General features: G+C 45.4%; 1 protein-coding gene across 2 annotated transcripts in view; it reads right to left on the bottom strand.

Annotated features, from left to right (window-relative positions):
* The window catches only part of LOXHD1 (lipoxygenase homology PLAT domains 1), a 171336-nt gene that overhangs the window by 118968 nt on the left and 27049 nt on the right, over positions 1 to 25319 (bottom strand). For both annotated transcript variants that reach the window (XM_047086447.1, XM_047086448.1), the window contains exons 5-6: positions 9458 to 9556; positions 2869 to 3017 (exon numbers count right to left, since the gene is read on the bottom strand). In XM_047086447.1, coding sequence (XP_046942403.1) covers positions 2869 to 3017; positions 9458 to 9556 — 248 coding nt within the window. The remainder of the gene's footprint in view (positions 1 to 2868; positions 3018 to 9457; positions 9557 to 25319) is intronic.

Genomic DNA, 25319 nt, shown 5'->3' with positions numbered 1-25319 from the left:
AGTGGAGACACTGCAGCTTGTAAAACACTGTTTATGATATGACCCCATTTTAAAAAATGACACATGTATATTAATTCATAGAAAAATAGCTGGAGGGGACCTGCATCAAAACACGAACTCTGGTCATCTCTGGGTGGTGAAATCGTGATGGTTTAGGTTTACCTTATTTTTTGTTTATTTCTATTTCCTAACCTTTTACAATGAACATGTAAATGTTCCTAACCTTTTACAACAAACATGTAAATTCTGAGAAACACTCAGAATTAGAATGGAATGCACACTGGTAGGAGAAGGAAGGGACTGGACAGCACGGCATAGGGGAGCCAATCCAGGACAGGGTGAGGGAATGTGACACGTTCTCCTGGAGTGCAAAGAACAGAAAGTGGAAGGAACAAGAGAGAAGCTGAGAGCTTTGGAAAACAGAGAATGGAGAGCCCGTAAATGGTTAATTGTTACTCCTGAAGAAGAGACCAGAACAAATGCCATCCAAGCCAGAATCTGGCATATAACAGGAGATTCTCTTTTCTGAGCTTACAAATAAATAAATTGTGAATAAATAAATACCCTTTGCATAAAAGTAAAGACTAATCGTGTCCCTGAAAAATCAAAAACAAAAGCAAAAGAAAGGAAGGAACGAAGGAATGAAAGGAAGGAGGGAGGGAAGGAGGATGGGGGCATAAATGAACTAACAGACCCCCCCCAATTTAGACTTATTATAAATATAAAGAAAAAAAAAATTCTGCAAACATCCCGGCTAGAAAAACAAAATAGAACAGATTATCCTGAAAGAAACAAAAATCTCCTTGGCCTCAATATCAAATTTCAGAAGGCAATGGAACGAGATCTATAACACCTTAAAGGAAAAAAAGAAAAAAGAAAAAAATGTTTTCACTCTGCTAAGCTGCCCCTTCCTTTTGCAAAGGGGCCTGTTCTGGCACGAAAACCCACTTCCTTCATGAGGTTTCTGAGAGCACAGAAGTGGGGTGAGTGGGCCCATGTGACCAAGAAGGAACCTGACCTCAGGAGAGGGCAGTTGGAAAACATGTCAAGGCCACACCCAGGCCCCGGGGTGCACCTTGCAGCTCTTTGCACTAACCCTGGGTTTTCACTCAGATGGTCCTTCTTCCCCGGATGAGGGAACTGGGCTTCGAGGCACCTGCTCTGTGCCTCATCCCGGCTGAGGTCACAAACCGCACCTGCCTCCTCTCCCTCCTCCAACCTGGAGAAACACCCCGGCCTCTCATTGGCTATTCTCGTTCTGGACCCCTGCCCCATTTCTTCTCCAATCCAAGCAGCATTTAGCCTCCTAGAACCCTGTTACAGCACCAGGCTGGCTACTCTTACGGCCAAACAAACCCCTTCCTTTCCAAAGGAACCTTGGCCATTCCTCACTTCACCAATTCATGCCCCACCCCACGCCAAGAGCTGGGGAGAGGCCCTCAAGGAACTTCCGGGCTAGTTACGGAGAGGAGTGTGGCAGACATGAGAGGATGCTCTCAGCCCTTTCCCGATCACCTTCTTCTTATAAAGGCTGGAAAGCCAGCCATTTGTCCCAGTTTCCACTGTAGCTAGGTTGGTCACACGACTCATTTCTGGCCAATGAAATGTAGACAAAAGGCCTAAGGAGGACACTGCATCTCTCAAAATAAAGAAAGTCTTGCCAGGAAAAAAAAAAAGTGGTTTTCCCCTTGGGTCTTCCCTTTTCTTCCTGCCTGGAACACACTTAAGATGCCTAGAGGCTCAGCAGCCATCATGTGATCGTGAGGCAACAAGGTAGAGGATGAAAGCCACAGTGCCCAGGATGGTGACACAGCAAGAAAGCAGGTGTCCTAGAAAGCAGCTGCCACATCTGGATTTTGTGTGGATGAGAAGTCTTCTGATAACTGCAGGTCAACCACTGCTGACATTAGAAGTAAATGAAGTTAAGCAATAACAAAACCTCACCTATCAGACAGCCTCATTCTCCGTTGTCAAATTGTCTCAAATTGGAAGGGTTTCTGTTTTAAGCGCTAAGAGCTTTTTCAAAATATTTTTCAAAACTATGTTATACAATAACCTTTCCCTATCATTCTGGAATGAGCTGAAATATACTGATAGCCTCATGAAGGGAAGTATCTGCAAAGAGCTGATAGCCCATTTTCTAAGTGACCTCAGACTTCTATGGATTTTCAATTATTTTTTGGCTTTTTCTATCTTCTCTGAGTCCCCATTACAGTTTTCAACAGGCCTACCTAATACAAGGACTCTTTCCCTCTCTAATCTTCTACTTTAGGTTTAAAATTGCAGGCAAGAGTTTGCTAGAAGGGACTGTAAGTGAGCACTAGGCTATGAGAGAGAGTCTGAGGGGGTCTCTCCTTCAAAATCAGGGCAGGGCAAGATAAAGCCAGGGGCATGAGCTCTCCTCACAAGCTCTGAACCTGTTGTTTTAGCTTCCCAGAAGACTTTTTGCTTTCTTCTTGATTCTTACCATTGTCTTGGGTTGGTGAGACTACAAGGCATCTAAGATGCAAGGCAACAGCCCAAGATAAGTCACAAGAAAGCTTATGATTAGGGACCAACAAATGCTCTAAGCAGGCAGGGTTATAAACATTCACGGGAGGGAGAGGTTCCGGTGGGCAAGTCAGGGAGGGCTTCACGGCAGAGTCTTGAAGGATGATCAGGCCCTGGTTACATTCCGATGGGAGACCTGGGCTTTCTGGGAAGGGGGTAATGTGGGCAGGGTCGGGCAGTATGGTTGGCCAGCAGGCTTAGGTAGAAGAGTGGAGACAGACAGACCAAGAGAGGGAAGTCAGGGCTGAAATATACCCTCTGAAGAGCCAGAATTCCCCCTCCCAGGCCACAGGAACCACAGACAGGCAGTGAACCTACCTTGGACAGGAACCAACCTGCAGACCCGCCCTTGTTGTTGTGGCCAATATTGATCTTCATCAGCTGCCCCAGATCGGGAGCATCCAGTGTGAACTTGTCTTCAGCTCCCCTCTCAAAGTTGTCCTTTTCATTTTCCAGCCTACGCTCCCCTGTACACACACACACAGGCAAGAAACTTACAAAGGAGACCCGAAGAGGAGAAAGAGCCAATGGTCTGCCCACTGAAGGTAGTCTCAAAAGTCAATAAGGCGGGGAGGCTGGCAGGCAGGGTGGGGGGCAGGTGGTACATAGGTACTTTCTGTACTTGTACCCACTTTTGCCGTGAACCTAAAACTACTCTAACAACAGTGTTAAATTTTTTTTTTTTTTAAGTCAACAAGAATAGCTTTACCCTGAGATCTCTGGGCTCTGTAAATCTCTTGTGGCAACCTCCAGTCAAGCTTGTCCTGTGTGTGGCTTGTGCCCAGGTCCCACAACTGGGCTTCTGATTTCTATCTTAGTCTGGAGTTCCCATCCTGGTAACCACATGTGTACCCCCACGTCATTAGGATCCATTCTAACCTGTTCTTTCTGCTTTTCAATTTTCCATTATTATGTTCCCAAGCTTACATATTAACCCTTATGGCCCCACCTAAGCACCAGCTCCGTGCTGATGCCATCCATTCGCCTTCTCTTCTAAAATTTAATTCTTTAAATCTTTCTACGTTTTAAATGGCAAAAACTCAAAACCGTACAGAAAGTAGTATAAAACATCTGTAGAGGGGTGCCTGGTTGGCTCAGTCGGTTGAGCCTCCAACTTCGGCTCAGGTCCTGAGTTTGAGACCCACCTCGGGCTCACTGTTGTCAGTGCAGAGCCTGCTTCGGATCTTCTGTCTCCCTCTCTCTCTCCCCCTCCCCCACTCATGCTCCCTCTCTCTCTCTCAAAAATAAATAATTTTAAAAACATTAAAAAAAAGGAAGACATCTGTACACCCACTGCCCAGATTTCAGAGGCAGAACAGATGCTAACACTTTGTCTAATTTGCTTTAGACCTTTCTCTGTCTTGAAGAGGTAACTGGTAAGTCTACAGTCTCACTGGCCATCCTGCCTTCCCCCGCCTTCTCCCTCCCCTAAATAAACACTATCCCCAAGCGATATGTATCGTCCCCGTGAATTTTTGTTTGCACACGGAGGTATTCATAAAGAAAACGTGCTATTTTTGCATGTTTTAGAATTTACATAAATAACATCGCAGTGCATATCTCTCTGTCTCAGGTTCCTCATCTATACAGTGGGGATAATGGCACCACCACACAGGGTCCTGTTGTGAGGATGAACTGAATTGGTAAACACTAAACACTGCTGGTGACACCCACCCATGGAAAGTGTTATGTTAGTGATGGAGGCTGTTGCTATCGCTCTCTAATCATCCTACCATCGTCATCAACATACCCTGTGCAACTGACTTTCCTTTCAGTTGATATTATGCTTTTGAGATTACCCTGTTGATGCTGGTAGCTTGAGGTCATTTGCGGAACTGCTATATAAAAGTCATTGAATAAAGAAAATACTATTAATGTTTCTTCTGCTGATAGACATTTTGGTTGTGTCTGGTTTTTTGCTATTGTAAACAGCACTGAAATGGACTCTTTCATAACTGCCTTCTGCTGCATTTCTGTGACAAATGCTCTGAGTGGACACCTACAAAGAGTCACTGGGTCCTGGGGTGTGCTCACCTTTGGTGTATTAGGTATTGTAAAATTATCTTCCAAAATGCTTGTACATCAATTATCACCAGCAGTGTATTCGGGGTCCCATTCCCCACAATCATCATTAACATATATACTTAAAAAGTTTATATCAATATATATACCATAGTATCTCATTGTGATTTTAATTTACATTCTCTTGATTATGTGGAGAGATTATAATATATACTGTTCATATACATATATATTTTGGGGGGGGAGAGATATACCCATATATGTTGGCCATTTAGATCCTGCTCTTCTGTAATTTTTTCTGTTCATATATTTTATATTCTTTATTACCTCTCCTCTGTCTATGGTGTCTTTTATCATACAGACACTTTTTTTTTTAATTTTTTTTTCAACGTTTTTATTTATTTTTGGGACAGAGAGAGACAGAGCATGAACGGGGGAGGGGCAGAGAGAGAGGGAGACACAGAATCAGAAACAGGCTCCAGGCTCCGAGCCATCAGCCCAGAGCCTGACGCGGGGCTCGAACTCACGGACCCCGAGATCGTGACCCGGACCGCGAGATCATGACCTGGCTGAAGTCGGAGGCTTAACCGACTGCGCCACCCAGGCGCCCCTTTACAGACACTTTTTTTGTTTTAGTAGACTTTCTAAATATTTTCCTTTGTTGTTTGTGCTTTTAGTGAATAGTTCAAGAAACTCCATCCTAAATTGAAATTCAAAAGACATGCTCTTAAAGTTTCTTCTAAAAATTTCATAGTGTTGCTTTTACACATGTAAGTCTGTAGCCCATCTGGAAGTTACCTTTGTGTATGGTGAAAGGTAAAAAGATTTAATTTTATCTTTCCTCATATGGTAAGACAATTGTTTGCACACCAATAATTGAATATTTCATCCTTTCTTTCTGATTTATAACACTATCTCTCTGTGTGGGTCTAGACTCTATTCTGTTTCACTGGTTTGTTTCTCCTTCTATCAATACCACACTGTTTTAGTTTTTAGAGATCTGTGGTATCTTTTAGAGATCAGAGTAAATACCCTCACTTATTCATATTGTTAATATTATTTTCCTTATTCAAAATAGTCTTGGAAATAGCCCTTATGGATGGCAATTTTATTAGCAGCTTAAACTGTGGGATATTGCCTTTTGGAAATGTAACTGAAATTGCATTGCATTCATAGGCTAATCTGGGAAAATTTGACTTCTTAATGAATTTGAGACCATTCTCCTCCACGAGCATATTTCTCTGTTTAAATATTCTTGTATATCCTCAAGTAAATATTTATATTCTTTACAGAAAGCTCTTTTTGTTAGTTTTTCTTAGGCACCTTATAATTGCCATTGTAAGGTGCTATTAGGCACCTTAATATTGCTATTAATTTATTTTTAAATTAAATGTTTGCTTGTTGTTTCTATTAAGATTTATCTATTAATCTTGTACCCAGCATCTTTATTAAACTTTCTCTCCCATGGTTCTGATCATTCTCCTGAATTTTATAGTTGATTATTTTTCATGAAAGTTAAAATTTGTTTCCAAATGGACTGAGAGGTTGGAGTTTCTTCTAATTTTACTGACTGTGATCAAAGAATCTTGTCTCTGTCTTATTGCTTAATTTCAGTTTGTTAAGATATGCTTTGTGGTTTAGTATGTGGTCATTAAGTGCTTGAAAAGAATGTGTATTCTCTACCAGTTGGACACAGGAATCTACATAGATCCAGTAGATCAAGCTTATTAACTGTGTAGTTAAAGTCTTCTGTATCCATACTAAATTTTTATCCATTTTACTTATCAGTTATTGAGAGTGATGTATTAAAATCTTCCATTATACTTACGCATTCGTCACGTTTCTTCAAGAACTTAGCTAATTTCTGTTTCCCATATTTTGGGAATATGCTGTAAAATTTATAAGCGTTCATAATTATTACATCTTGTAGGTTCATTGTTCCTTTTGTCATTGTCCGACATACTTTTACTTCTCACAAAGTGGTTTCTGCCTTAAAGTTTAACTTGACGAATAATAATATGGCTACACAACCATCTTCTGTGTTACTGACATGCTCTTGACACATGTCATTCAGTTTTATTTATTCTCAGCCCTTCGGCATCACATGTTTAAGCTGGATTTTTCTTTCTTTTCATTTAATATGAAAACACTATCCTTTCAATGATGGGTTTAGTTTATTTGTATTTATTGTGATTATTATACATTTACTTTTTTTTATGATTGGCCATTCTTTCTCTTTGTTCCCCTTTCCTCATTTCCTGCCTTCTATTGCATTTTATTGAGGCTTTATTCTCTTTATTCCCTCTATTGGTTTAGAAGTTACACATTTTGCATTGGGGGGGGCATGGGTACTTTTACAATTTTAATATGCATACTGGACTCACTGAGGTCTAAAGTTCATCAATGTCTCTACTCTCCTATCACTTGGGGAATGAACTGTGGCCAAGAACCTAATTATGATTTAACTTTCATTATCCACCTTCCTTAAGATTACTGTGTTTGAGTATTTTGGGTCCACATTTTCTCATGCCGTAATGATAGTCATTATTAGAATTGTTTACTACAGTCAGTGCTTGCTTACCTTTGTCACATAATTATCAATAGTTTTGCTCACTTTCTTCCCTGCTTTACCTGTCTTGTGGGCATGATTTCCTTTTTCTTTTTACTATTTTTTTAATGTTTTTTCATTTTTTTTAATGTTTATTTTTGAGAGAGAGTGTGCACAGAGTGCGAGCGGGGGAGGGGGAGAGAGAGAGGGAGACAGCACAGAGCTGTCAGCACAGGGCCCAAGTGGGGCTCAAACCCACAAACCGCGAGATCATGACCTGAGCCAAAGTCGGATGCTTAACTGACTGAGCCACCCAGGTGCCCCAGATTTCCTTTTTCTTAAAGCATATTCTTCAGTGGCTGCTTAAGTCTATGAGTGGTAACTATTTCTCTTTGTTTGCAAGGCAATTCATTAATTTTGCCCTCCCTCTGGAATGATAACCTAACTGGATCTAGAGTTCTAGGTTGATATATATTCTTGCTCAGAACGCTAAAGCTATTATTCCATGAACTTATGACCTTGTGTAGGTAGCAGACAGGAATTTGCTATCAACCTAATTGTTTCTGTGGAAGAGAATCTGCCAAATCTGGTTACTTTTAAGATCTTTCCCTTTGCCTTTGGTTTTACCACAATGTATCTAAATATGGATTTGTTTTCATTCATGCTGCTCACTGATTCCTTCTGTTACTTTAATCTGAAAATCCGTATCTTTGCTCAATTCCGAAAAAGTTTCAGCCATTATCTCTTCAAATATATCCTCTTGCTTATTCTATGGGTTCTCTATTTGGAACTCCTGTTCAACATCTATCACAACTTACTCTGTCCTACATATCTCATGACCTCTCATTTATATTTTCCAACTCTTTATACCTCTGCTATATCTGAGTATTTTGCTCTTATTTGTGTTACAGTTTATAATCTCTATTCAGGGTTTCTAATTGTGTTGCCTAGCACATCCATTAAGTGTTTATATTTGGTAACTACATTTTCATTTTCTATATTTCTGTTTACTATATTTTTCATGGGGCCTTTTTATTTTCTTCCATTGTTTTGTTCATGTCTCTAGTCCATTTAAACATTCTTCAACTATAGTTTTTCTCAGATTACTCTATTATCTGAAATTCTGCAGGATTTAATCTGTTGTGTCCGCTGATGTTTAGTCATGGTGGATTATGTCCTTGACTGTTTGGTAATTTTGGAAAGTGAAGTCATCTCCAGTACCTTATCTTTGGGAATGTTATATAATGCTTCTGTAAACTCCCAAGGGTATTACTGGCACGGAACCAATTTTGTGTCCTTTGGGGGAGTGGGGGTTCCCAAATCACACCTGTAGTGTAAAATCGGAGGTCAAGCCCACATGTATGCAAGCAGGAGGTATCGATTTCTCAGCAACTGTCTTTTCAATCTAGAGCTCTTGCAGAGATAAGGTTACTGTACTGATGAGCAAATTTTTTCCTGGCCTATTTTTTCACTGAAGATGTTCCTGTGAACTTTCAGGGCTCCTGGCTTTATATGCGGTTCTAATTTTGCCTGTCTTGCTTCATGCAGGACGAAATCTCATTTTCTGACCCCAAATGGGGATGACAATCTAGCCTGTAGATAACTGAACATGAAAGGTCCCTCCTTCCAAGAGCCACAGCACCAATTCAGAGCTAATACTTTGGTTTTGAGCTCCCTCTTCATTTCTGGCACCTGGAGATTTCTCTTCTCCTCTTGTAAGCTCAGCAATGCATTCTGAATTCTTTAATACATTGTGTCCAAAGTTCACACCTCGGTAGATTTTCTGACTCCTCTGTTATTTCATAAAATTGTAAGAAGCAGGAGAGACTCTCCATCCCAGTTCTACTGGCCTGAATGGTCTCCCAACACCTGCAGCCATGTCTGTGTCCTCAGCTCTTGCTTCACCCATGAAGCCAAGTCTAATTCTATCCCCTGATCCCATTCTGGTCTGCATCAAGCCAGTGCACTGAATCAAGCCATGCCCAGCCACATTCAAAATATAACTCAAGATGGAGCTTAAGGAGGTTAGGAAAGTAACAGTTGAGCTCCCTGATGGAAGTAAAGCTTGGGTCTGTTCTTGTCTAGGATGAAGGACAATTTTAAATAGACCCGAACCCAAGAACACCTTATTCTGAAAACACATCACACACATACATTTTACAAGATGAGCACCTTGCTGCCCAGGGAAGGCTGTGACAAACCACACCACAGGCAGAATTATTGCTCAACAGAAGAGACTTGGAGCTGCCTTCCTCTGCCAGGAGTGGGGGGGGGGGGAGCCCAGCTAAGAAGCAGAACTGGGCACAGCTAGGGAAGAGAGGATTTCAAACCCATTACCCGTGTCTCCATACTCTCCGAAGATATTGATGACGACATCAGCATCGGTCCCTGCACCAATGACATCACCAGTGTATACCTTGACTTCATACTTGTTACCTGGGAATGAGGACAGAGAAAGCCCCAGCTCATTAGGATCTCGAGAAAGAAGAACAAAGGCCCCAAGGCAGCTACCACATCACCTACCCTTCCCTCCAGCAATACAGGAAGTGTCACCATCGCTGTCAAAAACAGAGCAAGAAACAAGTTGCCTGACATTGGTTCCAAATGGTCATTGCTAGTATATACGTGTATCAAATCAACACATCGCACACCTTAAACTCACACAATGTTATATGTCAGTTATATCCCAATAAAGCTGGAAAGAAAAGAAAAGTCAAATGGTCACTGCTAAAGCTAAACGGTGTGCAGAGCATAAATCAGAGGTAGAGGAAACTTCTGTTTTCATACTGCCTTGGGATGCAAGAATCAGCCCAAATGCCACACTGAACCAGACCACCAGCCAATCTCCCCTGGATATTGAAATGCTTCTTACTGGGCCCACTGCACATCTACTCTGCCTTCTCCAATCTGTTCTCCACATACATCACAGTGTAAAAATTACTTGGGGAAAATACATTCTGCATGTGAAAATCAAATCTATATGTAAACTGTCAGGGCCATAACCAATGCAAAGACTAGGGCACCAAGAGTAGCCAGCGCATGCGTGCTTCGTGGTTACCTTACTTAAAGATCTGTATCGCTTCTTCTATCTTTCCCCCAACTGCTGAGCGGAAACCCATGCACTGTAACCCACAAATGCCTCAGCCTTGCCCAAGGCCTTGTAGGGGAGATGGGCTCACTGTAAACTTCACCAACATGCTGAGCCCACCTAGGTCTCCCCAGCTGGAGCCCGCCTTAGGATGGGGAGCAAAGGACAGGCGCTGGTGTGTGTATGGGAAGGAAGACTCCTCTAGACTTTCTTTGGGTCCCAACGATTCCGAGGGCTAAGGCAATTTTCCTTTCCCTCCTCCCTTCCTTCAAAGACTTTCTATTTTTTATGTAGAAGAATTTTGTTCAGATTTCTTACTCCCAATACGTGAAGTTAATAAAAATTAGAGGTGTTTCACTAACTCAAAAAGGTATCTGTACCCTCACGTTTACTGCAGCATTCCTTATGATAGCCATGACATGGAAAAAATCTAAGTGTCCATCCATGGAAGAATAGATAAGGAAGTTGTGTTATAATTGTTACAATGGAATACTATTCCGCCATGAACAGCATTCCAAGAAGAGAATCTTGACATTTGCAACAACATGAACGGAGCTTGAGGGCATTTTGCTAAGTGAAAAAAGCCTGTCACAGAAAGACAAACATAGCATGATTCCACTGATATGTGGAATCTAAAAACCAAACAACAAAAACACCCCCCAAATCCCCAAAACAAAAATAAAAAAGAAACAACCCAAATTCATAGATACAGAGAACAGATTGGTGGTTACCAGAGGTGGGGTATAAGGGGGTGTGCAAAATGGGTGAAGGGAGTCAAAATGTACAAACTCTGGGGCTCCTAGGTGGCTCAGCCGGTTACATGTCTGGCTTGGGCTCAGGTCATGATCTCATGGTTCGTGAGTTTGAGCCCCGTGTTGGGCTCTGTGCTGACAGCTCAGAGCCTGGAGCCTGCTTCAGATTCTGTGTCTCCCTCTTTCTCTGTCCTTCCCTTACTCGTGCTCTGTCTCTCTCAAAAATAAATGAGGGGTGCCTGGGTGGCTCAGTCGGTTGAGCGTCCGACTTCGGCTCAGGTTGTGATCTCACAGCTCCTGAGTTTGAGCCCCGCGTCGGGCTCTGTGCTGACAGCTCAGAGCCTGGAGCCTGCTTTGGATTCTGTGCCTCCCTCTCTCTTTGCCCCAACCCACTCGCATTCTGTCTCTGTCTCTCTCAAAAATAAATAAACCTGAGGAAGATGGCGGCGTAGGAGGACGCTGGGCTCACCGCGCGTCCTGCTGATCACTTAGATTCCACCTACACCTGCCTAAATAACCCAGAAAACCGCCAGAGGATTAGCAGAACAGAGTCACCGGGCCCAAGTGCAGACGAGAGGCCCACGGAAGAGGGTAGGAAGGGCGGCGAGGCGGTGCGCGCTCCACGGACTGGCGGGAGGGAGCCGGGGCGGAGGGGCGGCTCGCCGGCCAAGCAGAGCCCCCGAGTCCGGCTTGCAAAAGCGGAGGGGCCTGACGGACTGTGTTCCGACAGCAAGCGCGACTTAGCGTCTGGGAGGTCATAAGTTAACAGCTCTGCTCAGAAAGCGGGAAGGCTGGAGGACAAAGGGAGGGTGAGCTGCGGAGCCCCCGGACGACAGAGCTCAGTTTGGCGGGGAACAAAGGCGCTCTCCAGCGCCATCTCCCCCGCCCATCCCCCAGCCAAAATCCCAAAGGGAACCGGCTCCGGCCAGGGAAATTGCTCGCTCCGCGCGAACACCCAACTCTGTGCTTCTGCGGAGCCAAACCTCCGGCAGCGATCTGACTCTCTCCGGCTGCACAGGGCCCCTCCTGAAGTGGATCACCTAAGGAGAAGCGAGCTAAGCCTGCCCCCCCTGCCGCCGTGCACCTTGCCTTCCCACCCCAGCTAATACGCCAGATCCCCAGCATCACAAGCCTGGCAGTGTGCAAGTAGCCCAGACGGGCCACGCCACCCCACAGTGAATCCCGCCCCTAGGAGAGGGGAAGAGAAGGCACACACCAGTCTGACTGTGGCCCCAGCGGTGGGCTGGGGGCAGACATCAGGTCGGACTGCGGCCCCGCCCACCAACTCCAGTTATACACCACAGCACAGGGGAAGTGCCCTGCAGGCCCTCACCACACCAGGGACTATCCAAAATGACCAAGCGGAAGAATTCCCCCCAGAAGAATCTCCAGGAAATAACAACAGCTAATGAGCTGATCAAAAAGGATTTAAATAATATAACAGAAAGTGAATTTAGAATAATAGTCATAAAATTAATCGCTGGGCTGGAAAACAGCATACAGGACAGCAGAGAATCTCTTGCTACAGACATCAGGGGACTAATGAACAGGCACGAGGAGCTGAAAAACGCTTTAAAGGAAATGGAAAACAAAATGCAAACAACCACAGCTCGGATGGAAGAGGCAGAGGAGAGAATAGGTGAACTAGAAGATAAAGTTATGGAAAAAGAGGAAGCTGAGAAAAAGAGAGATAAAAAAATCCAGGAGTATGAGGGGAAAATTAGAGAACTAAGTGATACACTAAAAAGAAATAATTTACGCATAATTGGTATCCCAGAGGAGGAAGAGAGAGGGAAAGGTGCTGAAGGGGTACTTGAAGAAATCATAGCTGAGAACTTCCCTGAACTGGGGAAGGAAAAAGGCATTGAAATCCAAGAGGCACAGAGAACTCCCTTCAGACGTAACTTGAATCGATCTTCTGCACGACATATCATAGTGAAACTGGCAAAATACAAGGATAAAGAGAAAATTCTGAAAGCAGCAAGGGGTAAACGTGCCCTCACATATAAAGGGAGACCTATAAGACTCGTGACTGATCTCTCTTTTGAAACTTGGCAGGCCAGAAAGAATTGGCACGAGATTTTCAGGGTGCTAGACAGCAAAAATATGCAGCCAAGAATCCTTTATCCAGCAAGTCTGTCATTTAGAATAGAAGGAGAGATAAAGGTCTTCCCAAACAAACAAAAACTGAAGGAATTTGTCACCACTAAACCAGCCCTACAAGAGATCCTAAGGGGGACCCTGTGAGACAAAGTACCAGAGACATCACTACAAGCATAAAACATACAGACATCACAATGACTCTAAACCCGTATCTTTCTATAATAACACTGAATGTAAATGGATTAAATGCGCCAACCAAAAGACATAGGGTATCAGAATGGATAAAAAAACAAGACCCATCTATTTGCTGTCTACAAGAGACTCATTTTAGACCTGAGGACACCTTTAGATTCAGAGTGAGGGGATGGAGAACTATTTATCATGCTACTGGAAGCCAGAAGAAAGCTGGAGTAGCCATACTTATATCAGACAAACTAGACTTTAAATTAAAGGCTGTAACAAGAGATGAAGAAGGACATTATATAATAGTTACAGGGTCTATCCATCAGGAAGAGCTAACAATTATAAATGTCTATGCGCCGAATACCGGAGCCCCCAAATATATAAAACAACTACTCATAAACATAAGCAACCTTATTGATAAGAATGTGGTAATTGCTGGGGACTTTAACACCCCACTTACAGAAATGGATAGATCATCTAGACACACGGTCAATAAAGAAACAAGGGCCCTGAATGAGACACTGGATCAGATGGACTTGACAGATATATTTAGAACTCTGCATCCCAAAGCAACAGAATATACTTTCTTCTCGAGTGCACATGGAACATTCTCCAAGATAGATCATATACTGGGTCACAAATCAGCCCTTCATAAGTTTACAAGAATTGAAATTATACCATGCATACTTTCAGACCACAATGCTATGAAGCTTGAAGTCAACCACAGGAAAAAGTCTGGAAAACCTCCAAAAGCATGGAGGTTAAAGAACACCCTACTCACGAATGAGTGGGTCAACCAGGCAATTAGAGAAGAAATCAAAAAATATATGGAAACAAACGAAAATGAAAATACAACAATCCAAACGCTTTGGGACGCAGCGAAGGCAGTCCTGAGAGGAAAATACATCGCAATCCAGGCCTATCTCAAGAAACAAGAAAAATCCCAAATACAAAATCTAACAGCACACCTAAAGGAACTAGAAGCAGAACAGCAAAGGCAGCCTAAACCCAGCAGAAGAAGAGAAATAATAAAGATCAGAGCAGAAATAAACAATATAGAATCTAAAAAAACTGTAGAGCAGATCAACGAAACCAAGAGTTGGTTTTTTGAAAAAATAAACAAAATTGACAAACCTCTAGCCAGGCTTCTCAAAAAGAAAAGGGAGATGACCCAAATAGATAAAATCATGAATGAAAATGGAATTATTACAACCAATCCCTCAGAGATACAAACAATTATCAGGGAATACTATGAAAAATTATATGCCAACAAATTGGACAACCTGGAAGAAATGGACAAATTCCTGAACACCCACACTCTTCCAAAACTCAATCAGGAGGAAATAGAAAGCTTGAACAGACCCATAACCAGCGAAGAAATTGAATCGGTTATCAAAAATCTCCCAACAAATAAGAGTCCAGGACCAGATGGCTTCCCAGGGGAGTTCTACCAGACGTTTAAAGCAGAGATAATACCTATCCTTCTCAAGCTATTCCAAGAAATAGAAAGGGAAGGAAAACTTCCAGACTCATTCTATGAAGCCAGTATTACTTTGATTCCTAAACCAGACAGAGACCCAGTAAAAAAAGAGAACTACAGGCCAATATCCCTGATGAATATGGATGCCAAAATTCTCAATAAGATACTAGCAAATCGAATTCAACAGCATATAAAAAGAATTATTCACCATGATCAAGTGGGATTCATTCCTGGGATGCAGGGCTGGTTCAACATTCGCAAATCAATCAACGTGATACATCACATTAACAAAAAAAAAGAGAAGAACCATATGATCCTGTCAATCGATGCAGAAAAGGCCTTTGATAAAATCCAGCACCCTTTCTTAATAAAAACCCTTGAGCAAGTCGGGATAGAAGGAACATACTTAAAGATCATAAAAGCCATTTATGAAAAGCCCACAGCTAACATCATCCTCAACGGGGAAAAACTGAGAGCTTTTTCCCTGAGATCAGGAACACGACAGGGATGCCCACTCTCACCGTTGTTATTTAACATAGTGCTGGAAGTTCTAGCATCAGCAATCAGACAACAAAAGGAAATCAAAGGCATCAAAATTGGCAAAGATGAAGTCAAGCTTTCGCTTTTTGCAGATGACATGATATTATACATGGAAAATCCGATAGACTCCACCAAAAGTCTGCTAGAACTGATACATGAATTCAGCAAAGTTGCAGGATACAAAATCAATGTACAGAAATCAGTTGCATTCTTATACACTAACAATGAAGCAACAGAAAGACAAATAAAGAAACTGATCCCATTCACAATTGCACCAAAAAGCATAAAATACCTAGGAATAAATCTAACCAAAGATGTAAAGGATCTGTATGCTGAAAACTATAGAAAGCTTATGAAGGTAATTGAAGAAGATTTAAAGAAATGGAAAGACATTCCCTGCTCATGGATTGGAAAAATAAATATTGTCAAAATGTCAATACTACCCAAAGCTATCTACACATTCAATGCAATCCCAATCAAAATTGCACCAGCATTCTTCTCGAAACTAGAACAAGCAATCCTAAAATTCATATGGAACCACAAAAGGCCCCGAATAGCCAAAGGAATTTTGAAGAAGAAGACCAAAGCAGGAGGCATCACAATCCCAGAATTCAGCCTCTACTACAAAGCTGTCATCATCAAGACAGCATGGTATTGGCACAAAAACAGACACACAGACCAATGGAATAGAATAGAAACCCCAGAACTAGACCCACAAACATATGGCCAACTCATCTTTGACAAAGCAGGAAAGAACATCCAATGGAAAAAAGACAGCCTCTTTAACAAATGGTGCTGGGAGAACTGGACAGCAACATGCAGAAGGTTGAAACTAGACCACTTTCTCACACCATTTACAAAAATAAACTCAAAATGGATAAAGGACCTAAATGTGAGACAGGAAACCATCAGAACCTTAGAGGAGAAAGCAGGAAAAGACCTCTCTGACCTCAGCCGTAGCAATCTCTTACTCGACACATCCCCAAAGGCAAGGGAATTAAAAGCAAAAGTGAATTACTGGGACCTTATGAAGATAAAAAGCTTCTGCACAGCAAAGGAAACAACCAACAAAACTAAAAGACAACCAACGGAATGGGAAAAGATATTTGCAAATGACATATCGGACAAAGGGCTAGTATCTAAAATCTATAAAGAGCTCACCAAACTCCACACCCGAAAAACAAATAACCCAGTGAAGAAATGGGCAGAAAACATGAATAGACACTTCTCTAAAGAAGACATCCAGATGGCCAACAGGCACATGAAAAGATGTTCAGCGTCGCTCCTTATCAGGGAAATACAAATCAAAACCACACTCAGGTATCACCTCACGCCAGTCAGAGTGGCCAAAATGAACAAATCAGGAGACTATAGATGCTGGAGAGGATGTGGAGAAACGGGAACCCTCTTGCACTGTTGGTGGGAATGCAAATTGGTGCAGCCGCTCTGGAAAACAGTGTGGAGGTTCCTCAGAAAATTAAAAATAGACCTACCCTATGACCCAGCAATAGCACTGCTAGGAATCTACCCAAGGGATACAGGAGTACTGATGCATAGGGGCACTTGTACCCCAATGTTCATAGCAGCACTCTCAACAATAGCCAAATTATGGAAAGAGCCTAAATGTCCATCAACTGATGAATGGATAAAGAAATTGTGGTTTATATACACAATGGAATACTACGTGGCAATGAGAAAAAATGAAATATGGCCTTTTGTAGCAACGTGGATGGAACTGGAGAGTGTGATGCTAAGTGAAATAAGCCATACAGAGAAAGACAGATACCATATGGTTTCACTCTTATGTGGATCCTGAGAAACTCAACAGGAACCCATGGGGGAGGGGAAGGGAGAAAAAAAAAAAAGACGTTAGAGTGGGAGAGAGCCAAAGCATAAGAGACTGTTAAAAACTGAGAACAAACTGAGGGTTGATGGGGGGTGGGAGGGAGGGGCGGGTGGGTGATGGGTAGTGAGGAGGGCACCTTTTGGGATGAGCACTGGGTGTTGTATGGAAACCAATTTGTCAATAAACTTCATAAAAAAAAAAAAAATAAATAAATAAACCTTTAAAATAAATAAATAGGTGAAAACATTAAAAAAAACATTTTTTTTTTTTTAATGTACCAACTCGGGGCACCTGGGTGGCTCAGTCACTTAAGTGTCTGACTCTTGGTTTTGGCTCAGGTCATGATCTCACAGTTACATGAGTTCAAGCCCCACATTGGGCTCTGCACTGAGTGTGGAGCCTGCCTGGGATTCCCTCTCCCTCTCTCTGCCCCGTCCCACTCACACTGTGTGTCTCTCAAGATAAAAAAAAAACAAAAAAAAACAAAAAAAAAAAAAAAAACTTAAAAAAGGTACAAACTCCCAGTTATAAGGTAAAGAAATCATGACATGGGATGTACAGCATGGCAACTATAATTAATAACACTGCATTGCATATGTGAAGTTACTGAGAGAGTAGATGTTAAAAGTTCTTATCACAAAAGTCGTAATTATACGTGGTGATGGCTATTAACTAGACTTGGGTGATTATTTCACAATATGTACACACATCAAATCACTATTTCGTATACCTGAAACAAATATAATGTTTCATGTCAATTACACCTCAATAAAAACAAAATAGAACTGTTTTAATTGAGGCCCAGAGTTCCAGCCCCTCTACCCACGGTCTCCTTGGGGCCTTCCCTGATGTCCTAGCCCCCTGGGCCTTTCTCCCCTGAATTCCTTGGTTCTGCTATGTTGTCTGTGCCGATGATTTCCAAGTTCACCAAGGACTGCCTTGTGCAGTCTGGTGTTTCCTGCAGGTGAGGCTTCTAAGATTTTCAGGAATTTACAAGAGGTCTGAGGCGGGACTTCCTTTTCACATATGGCTCCCCCCACACACGTTCCCTAGCACAGTGCTGGGCACATACTAGAGCCTCACTAAGTGTATCGGAAAACAACTTGAGTCGAACTTCATAAAGCTCAAAGTCCTGGGGAAGTTGCTCAGTGCAAAGGAGTGAGAGGTGGGGGCGATAAGGAGAAAACCTAATTTCACTCCAACCCCATCTCGAATCCTGCCCCGCCTCTGCCATCTAGAGACAACACGACGCAGAATGTGGCAGGGCACCCATAGAGGACACCCTCCGACATACGCCACAGCCCTGAAGGCTGATCTTTAACCTGCTGAGAACCTGAGCCAGGAGGCAGTGATTCTCCCCTCAAACCTCACTCGGTGGGACCCATCACAAGAGAGGGAAGACCCTCCAATCCTGTCCCCAACTGAAGATCTCCGAGATTCTCACCCCGCCCCCCGCCTCGGATCCCCATGAAGCCCCCCTGAGATGGGAGGCAGAACCATGGTCTTCAGAAGAGGTCAGACTCAGGCAACCCCGAGGTCAGTGGCTTGAAATCTGGGCCATATTTAGGCTAGCTTGCTGACAAGGCAATTTCCAGGTTCCCTCCCCCCACCCCCCACCCCCGCCCCCGGAAGCTCCTGAGACACACGGCTGTGAAGAACCAAGAAGGCCTTGGCCGTGTCCAGCCGCCCCTGCTCCTGATCATCTTTCAAGTTGCAGAGGCCCCTGGCTGCGGGGTTGTTCTCTCCTCTCCTGGTTGGCAGGGTCTCTGAGAACCATTCATTTTGGCTCACATCCTTTCTCAGGTCCAGTCTGGGGCTCACTTCACACAGAAGCAAGTCCCCTCTGCAGGGTGACAAGATGCCCAGGGCCCCCTGGCTGGTGATACCAGGGGGGTGGGGGAGGCGCTAAAGGCCACCGCTGAGCATCAGTCAGTCAGAGGGCAAGAGGACGCCAGACAGCACTGGGCACAGGGCAGCAGGAGAAAGGATGAGGGGGGATAGGGGAGCACTCAGGGCAGGAGTAGCAGACATTCTGCATCATTCCAAAAGGCAGAATTAGACTTAGCACTTGAATTATAAAGAAAGATATTTTAGCTCACCAAAAGAAACGTTTTCTAATACCTGGGGCTATCCAACAAAGGCATGGGATGCCCTTGGGGGAAGTGAGTTTCCCATCCCTAGAGACATCTAAGCAGTCACTTTGTGACAAGCACTTTGGTGGAGAGCCATCTGTCAGGGAGGCTGTAAAGAAAATGCCAGAGGTGAGAGAATGTGAGAACACTAAGGGTCCTTTTCAATCTGCAATTCCATGACATTTGACCGGGAAAGGCAGCCTGCAGACTAGAGAGAGAAGCCAAGAGATGGAGGGGGCCCCTCAAAGTACAGGGGAGGTGCCCGAGGCTGGTACAGGCAGGCCTGGGGAGCAGGACCCTATGCAGGGTTTAAGGAACACACAGCATCCCAGTCCCAGGGAAGTCCAGAGAAGGAGTCATCAGGGCTGGAATGAGGCAATGTAGGAGACAAGCCAAGGGTGGAAGGAGCTTCCAGAACTCTCTGGCTGAGGTGGACAAAGGGCCCAAGCCCAGGGGTCAGAAAGTCAGCTGAACAGAATGCAGTAGGAAATCGGTTCTGGAATAAGGCTGGACTGTTCTCTCACCTCTGCAGAACTCTCTACGGCAAGATGGGGCCCCGGTTCTCCACATAGTTGGCTGAGTGAGAAGCAAGACACCCCCCCCCCCCCCGCCATGTGCCAGATGACCTCTGACCACACTGGGGAAAGGCTGAGGGCTGCAGCGGGGCAGGCAAGGCACACCTCACAAAACCACTCTGTAAAAGGCCCCGAAGACAGACAATGAGCCTTATTATATTACTGTTCTCCTGCTTTTCGTCCACATTTCCTCTTCAAGCAGAACCCCCACACTATCTGATTTGCCATTTTCCAAACAAGGCCGAGGGCCCAGCGCCAACCCGAAATTGTGATTAAATGCATATACAGTGGAAAGAGCAAGACGGGATAAAAGCAGGGCTTCATTCTCTCCCGGCTGCCAGACTGTCAGCACAGTGCATCAAGCCTTCCTCCCAAGTGGTCACGAGAGCCCCCCAGTTCCCCGTGATCAGAATTTCAATGAGCACAAACTTGCAATTCTGGTCACAAGTGGGTTTTTATGTGTTGAATTCACCCCTTGGATCTGGTGATCCATGTGAGAGCAAAATGCCCATATGTGAAATGTGGCTGCCTTCCTGGCGAGAGCAACAGGGCCAGAGGGAAAGGTCCGAGGCCAGTAGAAATCCCCGCCCCGGGGGCCAGAAGGGAACAAGGCAGGACAGAGAACGGGGATGGGAGGAAGGACTTGAAGGAGGACGGGCCAGGACTGGCCCACCTTCTAGGGCAAATAATAGGCAACAGTCACCCAGGCCTTGCAGCTCACGAGGTCCCTGCACGTCCTCGACGACATCTGAGCCGTACAATGGCCACATGATACAGGCAGGACAGATACTGTTGACATTCTCGTTTACAGATGGGGAAACAGAGGCTCAGAGGGCAAGGTGGCTTCCCGGGGGACACACAGCTGCTAAATGATGCAAGAGGGGCTCAAAGCCAGGTCTCCTGCCTCTGAAGTCAGGGCTCTTTTTTAGAGCGTGCCATTGCCTCTCATTCTCTATGTCAGGGGTAGGCAAAACCTGTCCGTAAGGTGCCAGGTGGTAAATATTTTAGGCTTTGCAGGCTGCCCGGCCTCTGTTGCAACTATTCCACTCCGCGGCTGTATCATGAAAGCAGCCCACACGCAATACAGGAGTCTTCCACGCCTTCCCCACGCCCCCCACCGCCACTTCCCTGCAGGGCCAGTCCAAGACCCCTGGAGGATGCCTGCAACCCTGACACGGAACGCTTTATAAACTAGGTTTTCTCCTATCCATACATACTGTGACACAGTCTGACTTCTAAAGTAGGCACAGTAAGAGTTTACCAACAGTAACTAATCGTGTTACGACCGTAATAATACGCGGTAATAACAGCGAGGTGAACGCGGTCTCCCTCTCTCAAAATTCCTTCCTGCCCTGTACTCACCCTTCTCCTGAAGATGGGGGAGGACAAGAGCTGCGTGATTACGAAGGGAAGAGAACGACGCATGTTACACTACTACTCACCTTCCGACCCTGGATCAGAGCGAGGATCATCCGCTCGCTCCGGATGCGGGTTCACCTAGAGAAACTCAAACGGCGGGAAGGGAAACGCGGCAGCTACGACGCTACGTAAAAACTACGTCAGCAAAGGGGCATGGCCTTGTGCCATAAACTTTGTGGGCAACAGACCTCGGAACCTCGTGTAACTTTCCTGTGTCATCAGCTGTTGTTCTTGTTTTAGTTCTTTACAGCCCTTAAAAAGTGTAAAACGTCTTTGTTAGCTCCAGATCCTCGCAAAGCTACACCCAGTCGGCCACCGTACTTGTCGTTGGCCACCAGCTGCCCCAGGCTGCCTTGGGCTTTCAGGTCCTCTTCTGTGTGTCTAGGCAGGAACTTCAGGTAACTCTCCGCGCTGCGGCCTGGAACAGGCTCCGAGTGGCTTGGTGCTGCCGCAGGGTAATCACAGCACACTCTATTCACCAGCGAAGCAGCTCAAAGCTCTGAAGATTGGGGAACTATTGCCCTTTTTCTGTTGGGCTGGAGGGGGTGAGGAGCATGTCCTGTGCCCAGTGTGGGTAGGCAGGGCCAGCTTTCCCTGCCCATGCAATGCTGGGTGATTGGGCTGAGCTCAATGTTCCCGAGTGCAGTGGAGAATGGGGGGGCTCGGCTGGGGTTTCCTAAAGGTGGGGACAGATGGCAGCACCAGTTCTGCAACCTCGGGTATTGTGCCTTCAGCTCCTTGCCTGCCTGACAGTGAGCAAGGAACAGAGATGAAAAGAGAGGGGAAGGTCAAGTTGGAGGAGGGGCTAGCAAGTTCACTGTGCTTCCCGAGCAAGCGTGGGACCAACATGACCTAGTGATGGATGACAGGAATTGTTGCCCTAGCCAGTTCTGAGGTCGGCCTGTGGTTTAATCAATGCTATTAACATTCTCCCTAGAACTGATTTCTGTCTGGCCTTTTAGGGAGCTACCATTAGTTCATAGGGTGCTTTTGACAAATTAGAAAAAGGCTTCCTTTCTCAAGACACTTTACTGCCATCTGTTGGATAACTGTCATCATAAATACACAAACCTACAACCTCTATGATGTGAAAGATGTCTCTTTACATAGTCTCACTTGTGCAGTGCACAACCTGCATGTCTGAACCCAGGAACACTACCTTTCAGGGAGTAGTTGCCTTTTGCTGAAGGTCAGTGTGAGCTCAAAGACACCAAAGTAGTTTGAACATTGATCTGAACAACATACAAGAAGGGAAATAGACCAGAGATTAAGGTAATTACATGGTACCTCTCAGAGCCAAACAGAATTGAGTTGGGGTACTGCACGGATGGCATTAGCAGCAGCCTAAAGACAGATGGCCCTCAAGGCCACAGCATATGGCTGTCTGTGCCCTGCTCCCCTGCCCAGAGGATCCACAAGCCCAGCCTTGCCCCTTATTTCCTCTGTAGCCTCCATGGCAGAGGCACAGGCCTGCTCCCTCTAAACAGGAACCGTGTCCCCTGTGGGCCAGCCGGAAGCTGCCTGTGTGGGCTTCCAGAAAAGGCAGGCACTGGCAGGCCCGAGCTGCCTCCTGCGCCTGGTGCGCCAACCACCCCCACAGCCTCGCCTGCGCTCTGTCTGGAACAGTCAGCACACAGCAGCGACAGGACACATCTGAGAGAACCACCCTGGGCGACGTGGGGGAGGCGCAGCCATGAGTGGGCCAGATCCCCCAAATCTCGGCACTGAGCTGGGCTAAGCTGGTTGTCACGTTCCCGATGACAGGAGTCAAGCAAATGCCCGGAAACTAAGCCTCCGTCCTGCTTGCCAAGGAAGGGACCATCCCACACCCAACGTGATTTGTGCCTCGCAGTAGCTCACGTGGCCCAAGCTTTTTTAGGAAGCTGGGAATCATGAATGAAGTGATCCTGAATTGCCGCACGGTGTTTCTTTCCCTAGCCTTCGCCCCCCATTCTCAGGTCGTGCATATTTAGAATATTTAGACAGTGGCTTCATTCGCCCTGCCCTGCGGGTGAGCAGTGGGAAGGGGTGGCAGGAGGCTGCTGCAACTGATTCCCCCCCGCCCCCCACCCGAGGCCACGGCTGCTCCCTGGCACCTATCACTTCCACTCACCCAGAGCCAGGCACTGGGGAAGTGCCAGGGGAGAACACAGAAACAAGCGAGAGACGTGAAGCGGGGCTGCCCTGGGGATGGGGGCGAGGGGAATGTTCTCCCCCAGCTAGGGAAAGCCCCCAGCTCCTCTGGCCTGCCTGCACCGGTGCTGGGAGGAGTGTCCACGGACCCAAAGGATGGGCCGCAAGGCTACCCGTGGGGAACAGCTTCTTGGCCACTGAGCAGTGAACCAGGTCTCCAGACTCAAGTCTCCCTCCCCTGTTGCTGCCCCCAGAACGTTTCCTCTTCCTTCCCTGGGGTCCAGAGGTCCGAATCGCTCACCCAGATTCATCCGCTTCTTCAAGTAGGACTGGAACTTCTCTGATTTCTGGAGAATACCCTCAATCTTGCCGCCCTTGTAGACACATGCACGCCTCAAGCTGGTAAGAGCCTCTGGTGCTTACTGAGGACTGACTGTGGGCCGGTCACATCTGTTTCTCATGTAATCCTCACGATGACAGACCCTATTACTACTGTGGTCATTGCTTACTGAGAAGAGAATGGAAGCAAGAGGTTAAGAAACCTCATCAAGTTCCCACAGTTAGAAAGGGTGAAGCCCGGACTCAAGAGTTCTGGGCAGGAGGGTTCACTCTCATCTGTCCTTTCGCCCACCCCACAAGGTCTAGCTGAAAGCCCACCTCCCAGGCCCAGGGTGTTCCATTCCAGAACTCCTGTGGCCTGTATCATTTATTTGGCACTTAACACGTGCTCAAGCACAGGCCATGGGGTGAACTCAGCTGAGCCTGGTTGCACAAGGACATTAAAACACTGCTCAGCCGGGGTGCCTGGGTGGCTCAGTTGGTTAAGCAACTGACTTTGGCTCAGGTCATGATGTCACAGTTTGTGGGTTCAAGCCCCGCACCGGGCTCTGTGCTGACAGCTCGGAGCCTGGAGCCTGCTTTGGATTCTGTGTCTCCCTCTCTCTCTGCCCGTCCCCCACTTGTGCTCTCTGTCTCTCTCAAAAATAAATAAAATGTAAAAAACAAAAACAAAAAAACATTGCTCAGTCATTAACAGTTGCTCCCGGGTGGTAATCAAGAAAAAATACTCCGTCCTTTGTTTTACCCCCAAATCATAGACAGCTAGCACATCTTTTTGGGAAGCTGTGACGTAAGCCTGATGTGATCAGGTATTGAAAGAGTATGGAGTAGGTAGGCTTTTTCTCCTTTTATCTCACTGCGCTCAGCCCCTCTTACCCAGTTCACTGCCAAGCCCCACAGAGCTATTTCCACACGCCCCTCAGTCACTCGTCTCCCTTGGCTCCCCCTCATGTGGCTCTACAGCCGACCCTCCCCTTCAACCTGCACACCCCAGCAATCTCGTCCATTTCTTCCCTTTCCAACCCAGATTCCACTCTGCTGCAGGAGCTTATCGTCCTCTAATGCACTTCTCATATGCTGCTGGAGGAACCAGAACACCACACAGCCTTCCTAGAGGGCAGGTGAGTACTGCCTGTCAAAAGGCTTAACATTCTGCAAATCCCGGAGCTAACAATTCAGTCCCTGTGCCTAACAATTCATTTATATGAGGAAATACTTGTGTTCACAGATGACCCGTAAAGATGTCTATCACAGCATCGTTAATAACAAAAAATTGAGAACAACCTAAAAATATCCAGAATGGGGGATCGTTGGGGTGAATTATGATATTCACCCATGTGGCCATTTAAAATAATGGTTTAGGAGATTATTCAATGTTTTAGTATTCAGTGAAAAAACCTAGTTACAAAGTCGACTGTGATACAACACTACTTTCCGTCAGTATGTAGTGTTTAATGCATTCATGCGTAAAAAAGCACAGGAAGGAGATTCACCAAAATGTTAACAGCAGTGTCTCCGAGGCTCTCCTACACAGGGATTAAGTTCAAGGTTCTGGGTTTACTCTTGGGCCCTTCACTTGTATGCACATTACTTAACCACTCTGTGCCTC

This window comes from Lynx rufus, unplaced genomic scaffold (assembly GCF_022079265.1).
Source record: "Lynx rufus isolate CCGP_SWC_20201006 ecotype Redwood Valley unplaced genomic scaffold, mLynRuf1.p SCAF_20, whole genome shotgun sequence".
NCBI classification, from domain to species: Eukaryota; Metazoa; Chordata; class Mammalia; order Carnivora; family Felidae; genus Lynx; species Lynx rufus.
This window is presented reverse-complemented; position numbering and strand designations above follow the sequence as displayed.